The sequence below is a fragment of the Agelaius tricolor genome, unplaced genomic scaffold (genome assembly GCF_023055355.1).
Source record: "Agelaius tricolor isolate 1412-34295 unplaced genomic scaffold, bAgeTri1.0.p SCAF_63, whole genome shotgun sequence".
NCBI lineage: Eukaryota > Metazoa > Chordata > Aves > Passeriformes > Icteridae > Agelaius > Agelaius tricolor.
In genome coordinates, this window is record NW_027269323.1 from 1,387,104 (window position 1) to 1,402,145 (window position 15,042).

At 52.1% G+C, this 15,042-nt stretch overlaps 2 protein-coding genes and 1 pseudogene across 2 annotated transcripts in view; 1 reads left to right on the forward strand and 2 right to left on the reverse strand.

Annotated features, from left to right (window-relative positions):
- LOC139605266 (zinc finger protein 436-like) overlaps positions 1-15,042 on the reverse strand; it is a 167,189-nt gene that overhangs the window by 76,514 nt on the left and 75,633 nt on the right. The window lies entirely within an intron of this gene.
- Positions 1-15,042, reverse strand: part of LOC139605286 (zinc finger protein 271-like) — a 31,657-nt pseudogene that overhangs the window by 5,308 nt on the left and 11,307 nt on the right.
- LOC139605282 (zinc finger protein 271-like) lies at positions 1,700-6,796 on the forward strand. Its single transcript, XM_071456648.1, has 2 exons — positions 1,700-2,808; positions 5,843-6,796. The coding sequence occupies exons 1-2, from the start codon at positions 1,880-1,882 to the stop codon at positions 6,288-6,290; spliced, it is 1,377 nt and encodes a 458-aa protein (XP_071312749.1). The 5' UTR covers positions 1,700-1,879; the 3' UTR covers positions 6,291-6,796.

A 15,042-nucleotide genomic window follows, 5' to 3' on the forward strand; every position in this document is an offset into this window, starting at 1 on the left:
CTGGGAGCTGGGAGAACCTGGCCCGGGGAGAAGGAGAGGCAAACTGGGAAACCTGGGGGCTGCAGATCCACACTGGGGCTTGTTGGGGACCCTGGCTGGGGGCTGCCAGCCCCTGGGGATCCTGTCGGGCAATCTGGGAAGGGAGAACACAGAGAGGGCTGGGGGATGCCAGGAGTGGCATCTCTGGGATGGACTGGGCTGTACTGGGATCATCCGGGGATCATTTTGGAAGTGAGTAGGAACCTGCCGGGCCAATTGAGACCATGTTGGGGGCTAATGGGATATACTGGGAATGGCTGGGATCATTCTGAGAGTGAGTGGGAGCTGCTGTGAGCAACTGGGAGCACGCTGGGAGCAAATGACATCATACTGGGACTGATTGTGTTGATGTAGCTGGAGGGCAGCTGGGACCATACTGGGATGGATTGGAAGCAACTAGGATTATACTAGGACCATAGTGGGAATGGTGGTACATGACTTGGATCGTACTGGAGGTTACTGGGATCATACTGCTGTTAAAAGGGAGCAACTGGGATCACACTTTGGGCTACTGAGAGCAATGGAGAGTGTCTGAGGTTGGAAATGCAAGATGTGGGTGGGGGTGTGTATTCTATTGCCATCTGGTAGAGGTGGGGCAGTTATCTTATCTTCTGTTAACTGGGCAGTTTTCTTTACCTCTTCCACAACCCCTCCAGGGAGATATCTTCTGTTAATGGGCCATTAAGCCCCATTGACAATCCTCCTTTTCAGGGAGATATCTTCCTTTAAGGGGCCATTGAGCCTCACTGCAGGACTGATAAAATTACATCATCCCATTGTGAGATGCCCCACCCAGGGGGAGGAGCCAAGCATCCCTACCTGCATATAATCAGAGATTTGGAACACCACAGTCCAGCTTTTCCTACTGGATTCCCAGAGGAGCAGCTTTTCTTCTCCACTGGATTCCCAGAGGAGCAGTTTTTCTTGTCCACTGGATTCACCGAGGAAGACCAGACCTATCTACACCACCACTGGAGCTTTGGAGGAAAACTACACCCTTCTGCAGGATCACTGCTTCAACAGAACCACCTCTGTCACACCAGGAGGACGGCAGCCACCATTTAATTGGAGTGCAACAAACACCCTGACTAACAGGGTGTCGGGTTGGATTCTGACTCTGTCAGTGGTTTTTTTTTGTACTACTGCATTTTTTATTTTATTTTTCCTAGCAAAGAACTGTTATTCCTATTTCCATATCTTTCCCTGAGTGCCCCTTAATTTCAAAATTATAGGAATTTGGAGGGAGGGGGTTTACATTTTCAATTTTAAGGGAGGCTCTGCCTTCCTTAGCAGACACCTGGTTTTCAAACCAAGACAGGCAGCGAGACCTTCAAACCCAACACACTCAGCCAGCCCTTGTTTTCCCCCAAACCAGGATTTCCCTTTTCCAAACCTTGGCCCGATGCAGGAGGAGGAGGCTATAAGGAAGAGGAAGGTGGCCCAGGAGCCCCAGGCAGGTGAGGAGGAAGTCAGTGCCCCTTTCCCCCTCTCTCCTGCTCCATCTCCCAGCCCAGCACGGCCCCCGGCTGCAGGACAACCCTGCTGCCAAAGCTGTCCTGCTGGGGACTCACTGGGGGCATCTCCTTGCCCTTCCCTGTGGCACGGAGGCAAATCCCATCCTCTTCTTGTCCTTCCTCCCCCAGACCAGGGGCTGAGGATGGAGAGCAGGGAGGCTGAGTCACCACAGCAGAACCTTGGGTATGAGGCTGTTTTGAGCGGTTCCAGAGCACAGGAATCCGATGGGGAGGAAAAGCCCCAGAGATCCCGCACAAGGAGGGGCTGCAAACGTAGCCCAGGGAGGTCAGAGGAGGAAAGACCCACCCTGGGACGGGATGGCGGCATGAGCTCAGAGCTGGGGGTCCCCGAGCAGCTTTGCGATGGGGAGAAGCCCTACAGGTGTGGGGAATGTGGGAAGTGCTTCAGCCGAAGCTCAGCCCTGATCCGCCACCAAAGGATCCACACTGGAGAAAGGCCCTATGAGTGTGGGGAGTGTGGGAAGAGCTGCAGAGACAACTTTGACCTGATCAACCACCAGAGGAGCCACACGGGGGAACGGCCGTATGAGTGTGGGGAATGTGGGAAGAGCTTTCAGAGAAGCTCCACTCTTCTGAAGCATCAGCGCGCACACACAAATGAGAGGCCCTATGAGTGTCCCAAATGTGGGAAGAGGTTTCAGACAAGCTCCCATCTCCTCGCACACGAGCGGGTTCACACAGATGAGAGGCCCTTCCGCTGCCCCGACTGCATGAAGGGCTTCAAATATAACCCCGACCTCATCAGGCACCGGCGCATCCACACCGGGGAGAGGCCCTACGAGTGTCCCGAGTGTGGGAAGAGATTCACCCAGAAGTCGAACCTGATTGTCCACAAGAGGACCCACACCGGCGAGAGGCCCTATGAGTGTGGGCAGTGTGGGAAGAGATTCAGCCAGAGCTCCGAACTGATGCTTCACCAGAGGATCCACACTGGGGAACGGCCTTACGAGTGTCCCGACTGTGGCAAGACCTACAGCCGGAGCGATCACCTGATGATCCACCAGAGGAGCCACACCGGGGAGCGGCCCTATGAGTGTGGGGAGTGTGGGAAGAGGTTTCAAAGCAGCTCAGATGTCCTCGTACATCAGCGGATTCACACGGATGAGAGGCCTTTCCGCTGCCCTGACTGCGGGAAGGGCTTCAAGCACAACTCCACCCTGGTCACCCACCAGCGCATCCACACGGGGGAGAGGCCCTACAAATGTCCCCAGTGTGGGAAGACCTTCAGCCAGAGGTCAGCCTTGACCCAACACGAATGGAGGCACCACTATGAAAGCCCTGTGAGTGCCCCAAATGTGCTCCAAGTGTGCACGGCTACAGTTCCCCAAGTGTGCACTGCTACAGTTCCATACCCCATGGCAGTATTTGTGCTGCATGCTGCCCAGTGGGCAGAGCCCCAGTGATCTGTGGTGCTGGTAATCTGTGTTGGCAAGACACCTGGCTGGGGGCTCCACCTCTTAATGGCTCTATGTGGTCTTGATTACTTTTTCACTTCTCTCTGTCTTTTCAAAATACCCCAAACCAGGATAAAAATAAAAACATTGAACTAAGACAAGGATGGGGACATGTGGAGATCTTCCAGGGGATGTGGGGGCTGCTACGTTCCAGGGAGTTGAGGGTTCCTGGGTGGGACTTGGGCTTTGGGCACCCCAGGCTGAGTGACTTTGGCCGCACTGGGAAACGATGGCAGAGTTTCTTGGGCAGCTGATCAAGGCCCCCCTGCCCTGGAACTGTTCCCATGACTCCCTGTCCTGGTTCCCCACATCCCCTGTCCACAGTCCCCCTCTCCCTGCTGTCACTCCCCTTGCTCCCCACCCGTTCCCATGTCACTGCACTCCTTGTCCCGTCCTGCTCCCATCCCAGTCTGGATCCCATTCCCAGTCTCATTCATGGTCCTGGTCCAGTATTTGTCTGGTTGCCGTTCCCATATTCCCAGGCCCATACTCCCTATCCTGTTCCGTTCTCATATTCCCGGTCCCAGTGCTGGTTGCACTTCCGTTCCCCTATTTCCATTTCTATGTTCCCAGTCCCATTCCTGTATTTCCGTTTCTGATCCCGGTCTCATCTTCCTAATCCCCATCTCATATTCTCTCTCCAGTTGCAGTTTCCATATTCCCTGTCCCTGTCCCATATTCCCATTCCCGCTCCCAGTCCCCATTCCCGCTCCCTGTCCCCTCTGTCCGGATGCGGCCGCCATCGTTCCAGCCCTGCCAACCCCACGTGACCGGGGAAACACCGCCCGGCTCCTGCCCACCAATTCCAGTGCACGATCACACCTGTATTTGCATAGCCACGCCCTTCAGTTTGGCCACGTCCAGCACTGGCTGCAGCCGCCTCTGGGCGCTGTTTGCTCCCAGTTCCCTCCCAGTGCTCCCAGTAAGAGCGGGACTGGCAGGGAAAGCACACCCGATTCCTTCCCGCTGCTCTCAGGATCGCTCCCAGTGTTCCCAGTATTGCTCCCAGTGCCCCGTGGGCTGGGGCCACTTTGGGAACCTCCCTAGGGCAGAGCACGGCTGCATTTGGGTGTCGGCACTGCCTGGGCCGGGCTGGGGGCGGAGGAGTGGGACGAAGAGGAGGGAGAGAGGAGGAGGAAGAAGAGCAGGAACGGGAGGAATACGAGCAGCAGCAGAACCAAGTGGTTCCCCTGCCCGCCCGTGCAGGCCGCAGCTCCCCCGGCTCCAGCAGCATCGCCCCCTCTGGAACTCACAGGTGAGCGGGATGGGGGAGCTCACCCAAAAATCCATTGGGGGGTCTCTGGGAGGGTTTCTTTGCGGGGCAGGAGATGTTTGGATCTTCCAGGACCCCAGAGCAGAGCCACAAATGACCCTGGAGGGATCTCGAGGGTCCCACTTGGCAATTGCCTGGTACTGGTGGGTACAGGGGTGATCTTGGGTTTGGGGATCCCGGGAGAGCCAAGGAGGAACTCAGAAGCTCCGAAGCGGAGAGAGCACAAAGGGGCGATCCTGGAGCTGGTGGACCTCCGGCAGCCTGGAGGGGTGGGGGAGGCTGTGCATGAGTGGGCTCTGGGCCCCCTGGGGCTGAAAGGGGCACTGAATTCTCCAGCTGCACTAGGGCAGCAGGACCATCAAACCCAACACACTCAGCCCTTGTTTTCCCCCAAACCAGGATTTCCCATTCCCTTACGTTGGCCCGATGCAGGAGGAGGAGGCTATAAGGAAGAGGAAGGTGGCCCAGGAGCCCCAGGCAGGTGAGGAGGAAGTCAGTGCCCCTTTCCCCCTCTCTCCTGCTCCATCTCCCAGCCCAGCACGGCCCCCGGCTGCAGGACAACCCTGCTGCCAAAGCTGTCCTGCTGGGGACGCACTGGGGGCATCTCCTTGCCCTTCCCTGTGGCACGGAGGCAAATCCCATCCTCTCCTTGTCCTTCCTCCCCCAGACCAGGAGCTGAGGATGGAGAGCAGGGAGGCTGAGTCACCACAGCAGAACCTTGGGTATGAGGCTGTTTTGAGCAGCTCCACTGTAGTGCGTTCTTATATTTTGTAATACTTTGAAGTAGTTTGTTTTGTATTCCCATGTTTTTCCCAAATGGTTTATCCCAGACTGTACCCCCCCCCCCTCCTTTTCCCTCTACTTGTGTTATCCCTTTCCCGGGATAAGATGTCCAAAACCCCCACCCTGGCTCTCTGTCAGTCACCTCGACATCCCAGCCCCTTATCCAGAAGTTTCGGTCCAAGTTGTCGAGTGATTAGCCAGAGGCCAGAGGTCAGCCCCCCAAGTCCTGCCCCATACGCTGTTTTGTATGTCTATCCCCCCAGCACCCATCCCCCAGAGATACCTACTGGTTAGTAGGATTTTATCTATGTTAGTTTCCTCCCCCCTTTAAATGTGAACTCCGGACATCCCCCAGGGCTCTCGGCAGGAGGCCCCTGAGGTATAGGAGATCCTTCGGGACTCCTTAATAAAACCTTGGAATATCCCCTGCTGGGAGACGGCCCCTTTTCTCTTCCACCGATGTCTCTGTCTTCTCTGCTGCAGCAAAGGCAAACAGCCTGAGTGCCCTCAGCACCCTCAGGGCACAGAGAGTGTCTCCCCGCAGTCGGCCGTGGTGGGGTCACCCCCCCCACTCTCTGCCGACCCGGGTAAGGCCCAGGGACATTGAGAGGACTCGCAGAGAGACTGAGACACTCCACAGCACAAGAATCCAACGAGGAGGAAAAGCCCCAGATATCCAGCACAAGGAGGGGCTGCAAACACAGATCACAGGGATCTGAGGAGCAAAGACCCACCCTGGGCCAGGGAGGTGGCCGGAGCTCAGAGCTGGGGATCGATGAGCAGCTTCAGGATGGGGAGAAGCCCCACAAGTGCTCAGAATGTGGGAAGAGCTTCTCCCTGAGATCCTCCCTGATCCGCCATGTGAGAATCCACACCGGGGAACGGCCCTATGAGTGTGGGAAGAGCTTCTTCGAGCACTCCGTGCTGATTGTCCACCAGAGAATCCACACAGGGGAGAGGCCCTACGAGTATGATAAATGCAAGAAGAGATTTCAGATCAGCTCCACTCTCGTCAGGCATCAGCGGATTCACACAGATGAGAGGCCCTTTCTCTGCCCCGAATGCGGGAAGGGCTTCAACCGTAATTGCACCCTCATCAAACACCGGCGCATCCACACCAGGGAGAGGCCCTACGAGTGTCCTGAGTGTAGGAAGAGCTTCTCACAGAGCTCTACCTTGATCCAACACCAATGGAGCCAGCACTAAGGGCAGCCCTGCAAGTACCCCGAGGGCAGGAATAGCTTCCTGCACTGCTCCAGCTCCATCCCTCACATGAGGATCCACCCTGGATGATCCCCAGTGACCCCTGGAGGGCAGAGCTCCAGTGATCCATGGTGCCGGTGATTCGTGTTGGGAAGACAGCTGCCTGCGGGCTTCATGTTCTCTTGGCTCCCCATGGGCACCTGCACACATCCAGAGCCCAAAATCAGAAATTCCTTGTGGAGAGCAGATTGGTCAACTTCTGACTGCAGAAAAATCTCACCTTTTTCATCATCTAGTGGCATTGAGCAATACTGGATAGCCTTGCAATTCTTCTCCAACATAAATCCATTGTTTTAGTTCTCCATGGCCCATGACTGTCTTTCACAGCCAAATGAGGACAGACTGGGGCAAAACCCCTGATTTTGGAGACAGTGGGATGGAAACCCCTCCAAAAAAGGTTCTTCCCACCCACCTAAGCACATGGATGCTCTGCTGGCAGGGACATGTAAATAATTTTGTTTTGGTCTTGATTTTCATTTCCTTTCTGTTCATCCCTTTGAAACTCCTGAAACTGTTGTAAAAGTAAAGACATTGAACTAAGGCATGGATGGGGGCATGGGAGGACAATGACATGGGTGGGGACAAGGCGGGACATGGAAATAGCTGGGGACATGGGAGGACACAGACATGGAGAGTGACATGGGGGTGATGCCCTAAGTTTTAGCTTTCATATTTTTCAGATTCTATATTGCCTTGGTGTGTAACTCTGAACTTTGTATTAATTGTTAGTAAGTTCTCTTCAAATGGTAGTTAGACAAAATGACCCTTTTCCAGCTTAAGAATCCAAGGACAACTGTTACGGGCTCAGGCCCAAAAAAGCATAAACAGAGTGTTGAAGGGAGAAGACAAGGCCATGGATGGGACTTGGTTGTATTGCACTAAATAGTTTATTTAGTAGTTGTTCTGCACTGGGTAGCAGGAAATTTGTACTGAGTATGGTGTGTCATGTAGATTATTCCCCCTTCCTCATCACATGGTTTCTCCCCATGCACTCCTTTCTACACACCTGGTGGTCTGCCCCATGGATACCCCTCCCCTCGCCCCTCCCCAATGGCATCCCATTGGCCACGGTCCTCCTTCCCCGCCTCCTTTCCCCTGGGGGATAAAACCCCACTGCAGGTAAAGGTTTGGCCTCTTTTGCCACCTGGGTGGTCGCTGCGGCCAGCAGTGTCCCATCACAAGCCAATAAACAGGATACTCATCCCCACGTGCTGGAAGAGCGCTCTTTGTCTTTTGTCTTCAGTCCATGGAGGTCCGTGTGGGCTTGGGTTCCAGCTAGCCGGATTGGACCCATACAAAGCCCAGAGAACCACGGATTATTGCAGGTGGTGTCCACGTGTTCATCTCCCATGACGGCCCGGAAGTAGCTGGTAATTCCACGAGTGGATTACGTTAGCTTTTGGACTTCCACCTTCCTCTGACTTCTTCATTGCGTTTTTGTCGACAAGAAGGCTAGAGGGTGTGATCGTGACCCCACCGAGCCCAAGGCGGGCCGATCCCAGACAAGGACTTCTTTACACTTGTCCCAGCCAGGCAAGTCCCCAAGTGGGGTGAGTATTCTTCGAGTGTCTTAGGGGCACCCCAGGGGGGCCCTCAGAGGGTGGGGGTAGCTCCCGGTGCAGGAAAGTCTCTGGTCCTGAAGACGGTTTGCGTTTCCCGTGCGGCAGCGCAGGCGGGGCGGCTCCGGCGCTCTGACAATGCCTGCGCGCTATTTTGGGGTAGTGGGGTCCCAGCGGCGTGTTCCTGCGCTAAACCTGGAGCTGCGTGCAGGTTTCAGCGCTGCGGCAGCGCGGGCGGTGGCAGAGTGTCTGCAGCTTGCGTCTTTGCTGAGAGCGGACATGCCTGGGCAGCGGCAGGACCTGGCAGGCGCACGCGGACCCACTCCAGCCGCCCATGCGGCATCCACGTGGTCGGGGGGCTGGTAGCTGTTGTTTGCCATTTTAATAGCCACACCGTCTTACTCAAGCAGCTTGTCTCTCCCTCGGGGAGAAGGGGCGGGGGGGGAAGAGGCTGCCCGGATTTTCCCGGATTGGCTGTGGACTCAGTGCTTTCAGTTTTGTTTGTGCTTGTGGGAACTCAGCACATCGCTCCTGATGTCCAGAGATGCCAGGAGAACCCTTGGGGGTCTCGGAAATCCTGGAATGTTGCCAAGAGTGTTTGGTGGCTTGATTTTGATCCATCCACAGAAGTGACAGCAGTTTGAGGACATGAGAATCACTTTAGAGTGAAGGGTGTAAAAGGGACACATTTATAGGGTGAAATATAAACTTTAAGGTTTTTGGTACAGGGGGTTATGGAGACAAGATGGAGGGATCAGGGCGTGTCTCGTCCTTCTTCTTTCTTCTTCTTGTCTTCTATCTCCTATGGTGATGTTGGCACTTGGGGATTGGTTTATGGTGAAGGTGTACTTGCCAACATGGGTGAAAAGTATTGGAAAATAAAAGTAAATATCATGTACGTAGATTTTAGTATAAAAAGACATGACCGCCTCGTGGGTGGTCACGAGTGCCCTTGGCTGCCTTGCAGATCAGACCTCTGTTGGGAAGACAGAAAATTTTGTAGATAAGAAACAATAAACAATCTGAAGATCGAAAAGCTGAAGAGTCCAGACTCGTCCTTTGAAACGCGTGCCACCCAAGAACCACCCTACCCGTGTCAGGGCAGAGACAGACAGCCGAACCCAACATGTGCTCACTGTAAAGAAGGTAGATTTACGTGCTGCAGGAAGCAGATATGGGTCCAAAGTTTTCTGTGGCACAGAGGAGCGTTTATACCCTAATTTTAGAAACCCTAAGTAGTGGAAATATTACGGTTTCCAAAGCAGTTTTGAAACGGTTTGTTCCCTGGATATCTTTTCATTTCCCTCAGTTTATCCAGCAGAATGTTAATTCTGTCTCTGCCTGGGATGAAATTGGAGCCTTGTTAACAGCTGAAGCGGAAAAGGGAGATGGGAGGTGTCTCAATTTTTCCCTGTGTTCCTGGTAATTCGGAAAGAAGTCCGAATGGAAGGGATTTGAAAGGACAGCCAGAGCAAATCTCCCCTCCTGCGGCTTCCCCTACCCCTCTCCCCAAACCCTCTGCCCCTGAACTGAGAGAGAGAAGCAAGGCTTTCTGGCAATTTCAGGGTACCTGGCACTGCCACTGCTCCCCTGGCTTCCCACCTCTCTCCCAGTACCCTGGCCCTGGCAGTTGTGCTCAGGCTGACAGAGAACCTTCCCTGAACCCCTCTAACCTTGCTCCTGTTACCCCGAAGTCCTGTTCTAACGCCCCCATTACTAAAATGGCTGCGACCACAAGGTTGGCATTCAGGATACTGCTGACCACATGGCCAGAGCCCAAAATGGCGGCATCCACGTGTTTCAGCCCTCCCCCTACCCTTCTTCTCCCCACAATCCCTTTTGCCCACCTGTCCCCTCCCCCAACCCCTTCTGGTCCCACAACCCCTTCCTTCCCTTGGACTCTCCTCCTCTTGCCTTTGTGTCCCCGCCCCCCATTACATCATGCTGTGACCCCGCCCCTGGTTCCCATGGTTGCCCCGCCCCCCTGCCTGTTCTCCATGCCCCCTTACCTGGGTCCCAAGAGGGTGGGGCTGAGGGCTGGGGGGGTGGGGCCGATGGTTGGGGGCTGAGGCTGAGGGCTGGGGGGGTGGGTCCCTGCCCGATTCCCACGGGGGTAGGGCAGGGGGAGGGGATGTCCCTCCTCCCAGTTACCAAGGCGCTGGGGTGGGGGGGCAGAGGCAGGGGGTGTACCCCCTCCCAGTCTCCATGGGGGTGGGGTGAAGGGTGTTTCCCTGTCTGCTTCCCAAGGCAGTGGGGCTTGGGGAGGGTGTGATCCCCCTGCCGGTTCCCAAGGCAGTGGGGGTGAGGGCTATGGGATGTTGGGATGGTCCCCCTGCCCAGTCCCACGGGGGTGGGGCTGAAGGGAGAAATCCTGGGGTGCAAAACAGGGAGGAAGAAGTCATCCCCTTGGTAGCCCCTGTTCAATACACAGGTGGTAGGGCTGGTCCTAGATCCTACCAGCCCTTCTCATATCATTCAAAGTGTGAGTTATGTAAAAGTCAATTCGAATCTGGGACAAAGAGTGAAATTTTTAGAAGCATGATGAGAGCTACATTAACATCCCTTGAATTTGTTCCTGCTGACGCTGTAGACCTTTTCCGGTGCCTGCTTACCCAGTCAGAGTTCCATCTATGGGAAAGCTCCTGGAAGAGATCTCTCAGGGATCTTGTGGAAGAACTTAAGCAAACGCCTCAGGGTGCCAAAGATTTAGAGAATAATAACATTACTTATGAACATCTGTGCGGCGAAGGGGAGTGGGCTAAGCCTGAGGACCAAGCTCAGGTGCTGTCAAAATTCTTTCTAGATAAGATTTCAAAGGCTGCAGATAAGGCTTTTAACCAGCTACCAACTGCTGAAGCTAGTGGTAGTTTCCTTGACATTGAACTTCGGAAAGTTTCTTGCAGTTTGTCGACCGGCTCCCTGCACAGGTTGAGAGACAAGTATGGGACTCCAAGATACAGATAGAGATAGTGAAAGAGATGGCACAGAGGAATTCCAATGAAGTCTGCAGCAGGGTGCTCCTGGGACTGCATCTCAATCCCCCACCTACACTGGCAGAGATGATGGAAGCCTGTGCTAGGAAGGCAGAACTGTTTGCTGCATGGGAGGTGTGGTCAAGGCCGACAAACCCAGAGACGGTGGCAGCTGTATCTCCAGGAGTGAGGAGGCAACCGATGTCACCAGAACAACTTCAACATGTCATTTACTTCATATGCAAAAAAACAGGACACTTTGCCCAGGACTGCCCCCAAAGCCAGCAACAAAAGACACCCTTCACACCAAAAAACGCCGATGCCAGCATGCACCCGCCCCACACCATGACATAAATGAAGCGGGCTTCCCTGAAGGGGAAACCTCCCTCAAAACAGAAAATGGGGAGGAAGGGAAGCGGGGTGCGGGAATACAAAATAACAATTTACAGGATAAAATCTGGTGGCCTCACAAGCGTTTCAAGCTTGTGTCCACCAAAGCTTTTGCTTTCAGGTCTACCCAGTGGACGGTCATTGGAGTGGACCTGCCAGAGGACTTGCAGAGCTTGACAAAAGATCGCACAAGATTGGACAGTGAGTACTTTGTTATTGGGGACACTGCACACACACCCATGGAGATTGAGGTGGCTCCCATGACCATCAAAGGGGACATACCTAACCTCATTCTCCTGGTGCCCTGTCCACAGCCACCCTTCTATTTGGCCAAGGGGCAAATCATCACCCAGGCCATTCCTATTCCACCAGAAATTTCAGTAGATGACAAGGCACCAGGTGTATACTGGGCAGAAGTGGTTGGCGAGGACAAACCCATTATGGGTTGCAACCTAATGCGTGGAACAGAACATCTCCACGTGGAAGGGTTGCTTGACCCAGGGGCAGATGTGACAATCATACCTGAAAGGTTGTGGCCATCACATTGGGACTTGCAGCCCGTGGCTGGTCAAATCCAAGGTGTAGGAGGATTCACATTGGCAAAGATATCAGAGAGCATTGTGGAAATGGAGGGACCAGACGGAAAATTGGCCAGTGTCCGTCCATTTGTTACTAATTACAAAGCTCCCTTGTGGGGTAGAGACACCATGTCCCACTGGGGGGTGAAATTGGTCATCCCTAAGACACCCCAGGATTTTTTTAAGCGGTCACTGTTGAGCTTCTTGTCCACAAGTTAACATGGCTGAAAAATGACCCAGTCTGGGTAAAACAGTGGCCACTCAGTGATGAAAAGATAGAGGCGCTCGAGGAGCTTGTGGCAGAACAATTGGCTAAAGGACTCATTGAAGAGACATCTAGCTGCTGGAATTCCCCGGTCTTTGTAATAAAAAAGCCAGGGAAGGATAAGTGGCGGCTTCTCCATGATTTAGGAGAAATAAACAAGAGAATTGTGGACATGGGGTCTCTCCAGCCAGGGATGCCCTCCCCAATGATGCTCCCCCAAAATTGGCAATTGGCTGTCCTAGACATCAAAGACTGTTTCTTCCATATTCCCCTACACCCGGAGGATACACCACGGTTTGCCTTCTCGGTTCCCACCACCAACCGAAAAGCCCCAGTGAAACGCTACCACTGGAAAGTATTGCCACAGGGGATGAAATGCAGTCCATCCATCTGCCAGGGGTACGTGGCTTCATTGCTGTCCCCAGTGCATGCCCAGAAAAAAGAGGCAATCATCCTACACTACATGGATGATGTGCTTGTGTGTGCCCCCAATGACACAATACTCCAAGACGCACTTGACCTAGTGGTTAAAGTTTTAACCTCTGCTGGATTCCAGCTGCAGGAAAACAAGGTTCAGAGGATGCCACCTTGGAATTACCTGGGCTTGCAAATCACTGTGCAGACCATTGTTCCGCAGAAATTGGAAATTAAGACTGATCCCAAAACCCTAGCAGATCTCCATTCCTTGTGTCTTTCAACTGGGTCAGGCCTTGGCTGGGTCCCACCAACAAGGACCTAGCTCCCCTTCTCAATTTACTGAAGGGAGAGAGAGAGCTAGCCTCTCCCAGGGAACTGTCCCCAGAGGCAAAAACTGCCCTCCAAAAAGTGCAGAAGGCTTTGGCTGAGAGGCAGGCTCATCGTTATAAGCCCAAGCTGCCTTTTGAATTCATTGTTTTGGGGAAGTTACCCCACATACACAGGTTGATATTCCAGTGGTTTGAAGTACAAAAGGATCCACTTCTAATCATAGAGTGGGTTTTCCTCTCCCCTCAGCGACCCAAAACCATCACACAGCCACAGGAGCTGATAGTTCAGCTGATCTGGAAGGCCAGGTTAAGATTGTGTGAGCTGGCCGGTTGTGACTTTGAATGTATTCACCTTCCAGTCCACCTTGCTAAGGAGGTAAAGAGCTCTCCTGAGAGGCTGACCAAAAAGAGTTTCAACGACAGCCCCTCTGGTGATTCCCCCTGCAGACCCCACCTTTAGAGCACCCAGACCCTTAGCTGTGCCGATCCCCTCGGGTGATTCCCCCTGCAGACCCCGCCTTTGGAGCACCCAGACCCGGAGCTGTGCCGAGTCCCCCGTCCTGCCCTGAGCTCCGTTCCCTTGGTAACCACAGCTCCGGCTGCTCAGGGGAACTCTCTAAAGGAATCACCTCATCAAAACACTAAAAGTTCAGTTAAAAGAAAGCCCTCTCCTGATTCTTCCTAAAAATATGGGAGAAAGGCTATAGAAGATAAAAATCCAAAAAGAATGGGATAAAGGGATTAGTCTATTTCCATTAAGAGAGGTTCTCATAGGAAGGGACGGACCAGAGTTTGTAAATGCTCCTTTGACTTTGTCTGAGGTCTGAAATTTTAAGAAATAAATAAAAGGGATTTTTAGAGGATTCCATAGGCATAGCTCAACAATTAGACCAATTTTTAGGTCCAAACATTTATACTTGAGAAGAAATGCGGTCTGTAATGAAAATAATATTTTTCTCAAGAAGAAAGGTAATTAATCAGAGCAACTGAAATAAAAGCTTAGGAAAAAGATAATCCACGGGGACCCCCAGAGAAGACAAAATGTCAACTGTACCTCCTAAATAAAGTTAAAATATTGAGGAGGGGTGTAAACACATGAATAATTATCGTAATTACATAACCAAGGGAATAAATGAGACAGCATATCAAAGGCGAAATGCAAAAACAAAAGGTTTTTGAGGGACAGCTTTTAGAGGAGAAAGAAGAAACTCCAACTAAATAGATAAACAAACTTAAGAGAAATAGGAAAATGGTCCTAAGTAAGCAGAAGATCTGAAAATCTTTAAAGAGATGGGCACAGAGGAGGAATAGGGAGGTCATAAGCTCTAATTTTTTTTTTTTGAGGGACAAATACCATCTGGAGCCTGTGATAACTTTAAAAGTGGGTCCCCAAGAAGAAGTAGAATTTGTAATAGACACAGGGGCAGAGAGAACCTGCCTGTTATATGTTCCAAAAAGTTACAGTGTGAGCAAACATATAGTGAAAGTAACAAAAGCAAAAAGAGAAAGTTTTACATTTCTCGTCATTAAAGATGTGGTAATTGAGAGAAGAAACTAGAATTTGGATGGGAGATGTCTTATTGGTCCCAGGGGCAGGTAGCAATTTATTGGGAAGAGTCTTACAAGTGCAATTAAGAATAGGAGTTATATCAGAAAATGGGAAAATGACAGCTAGAGTTTTAAAATTAGGCCAAGAAGATGAAGGAAAAAAAATCAACAAAGAAGTTTGGGCTAGAGAAGGAGATAGGAGAGGATTAAATATCAACCCCATAAGGGTTACAATTGAGAGAGAAGATTGTCCCATACTTGTACGTCAGTATCCTGTATCTTTAGAGGGACAGGAAGGTTTGAAGCCAGTAATAGAAGGACTAATAAAGGATGGGGCATTAGAACCTTGTATGTCTGCTCATAATATCCCTATTCCCCCAGTAAAGTCTGATGGGAGTTATAGACTAGTACAAGATTTAAGGGAGGTTAATAAAAGAACTCAGACTCACTACCCAGTGGTAAAATATCTTAGACACTTAATAAATAAAAGTAGCTGGAAACCCAACCATGAGAAAATTGCAAGAATTTTTTCCTTCTCCCTCCCTCTTCAAAGAAGGAGATCAGAAAATTACCTAGATTATTGAAATATTATAGATTATAGATTGAGGGATACACACAGGTAGCAAAATTTGTGTAT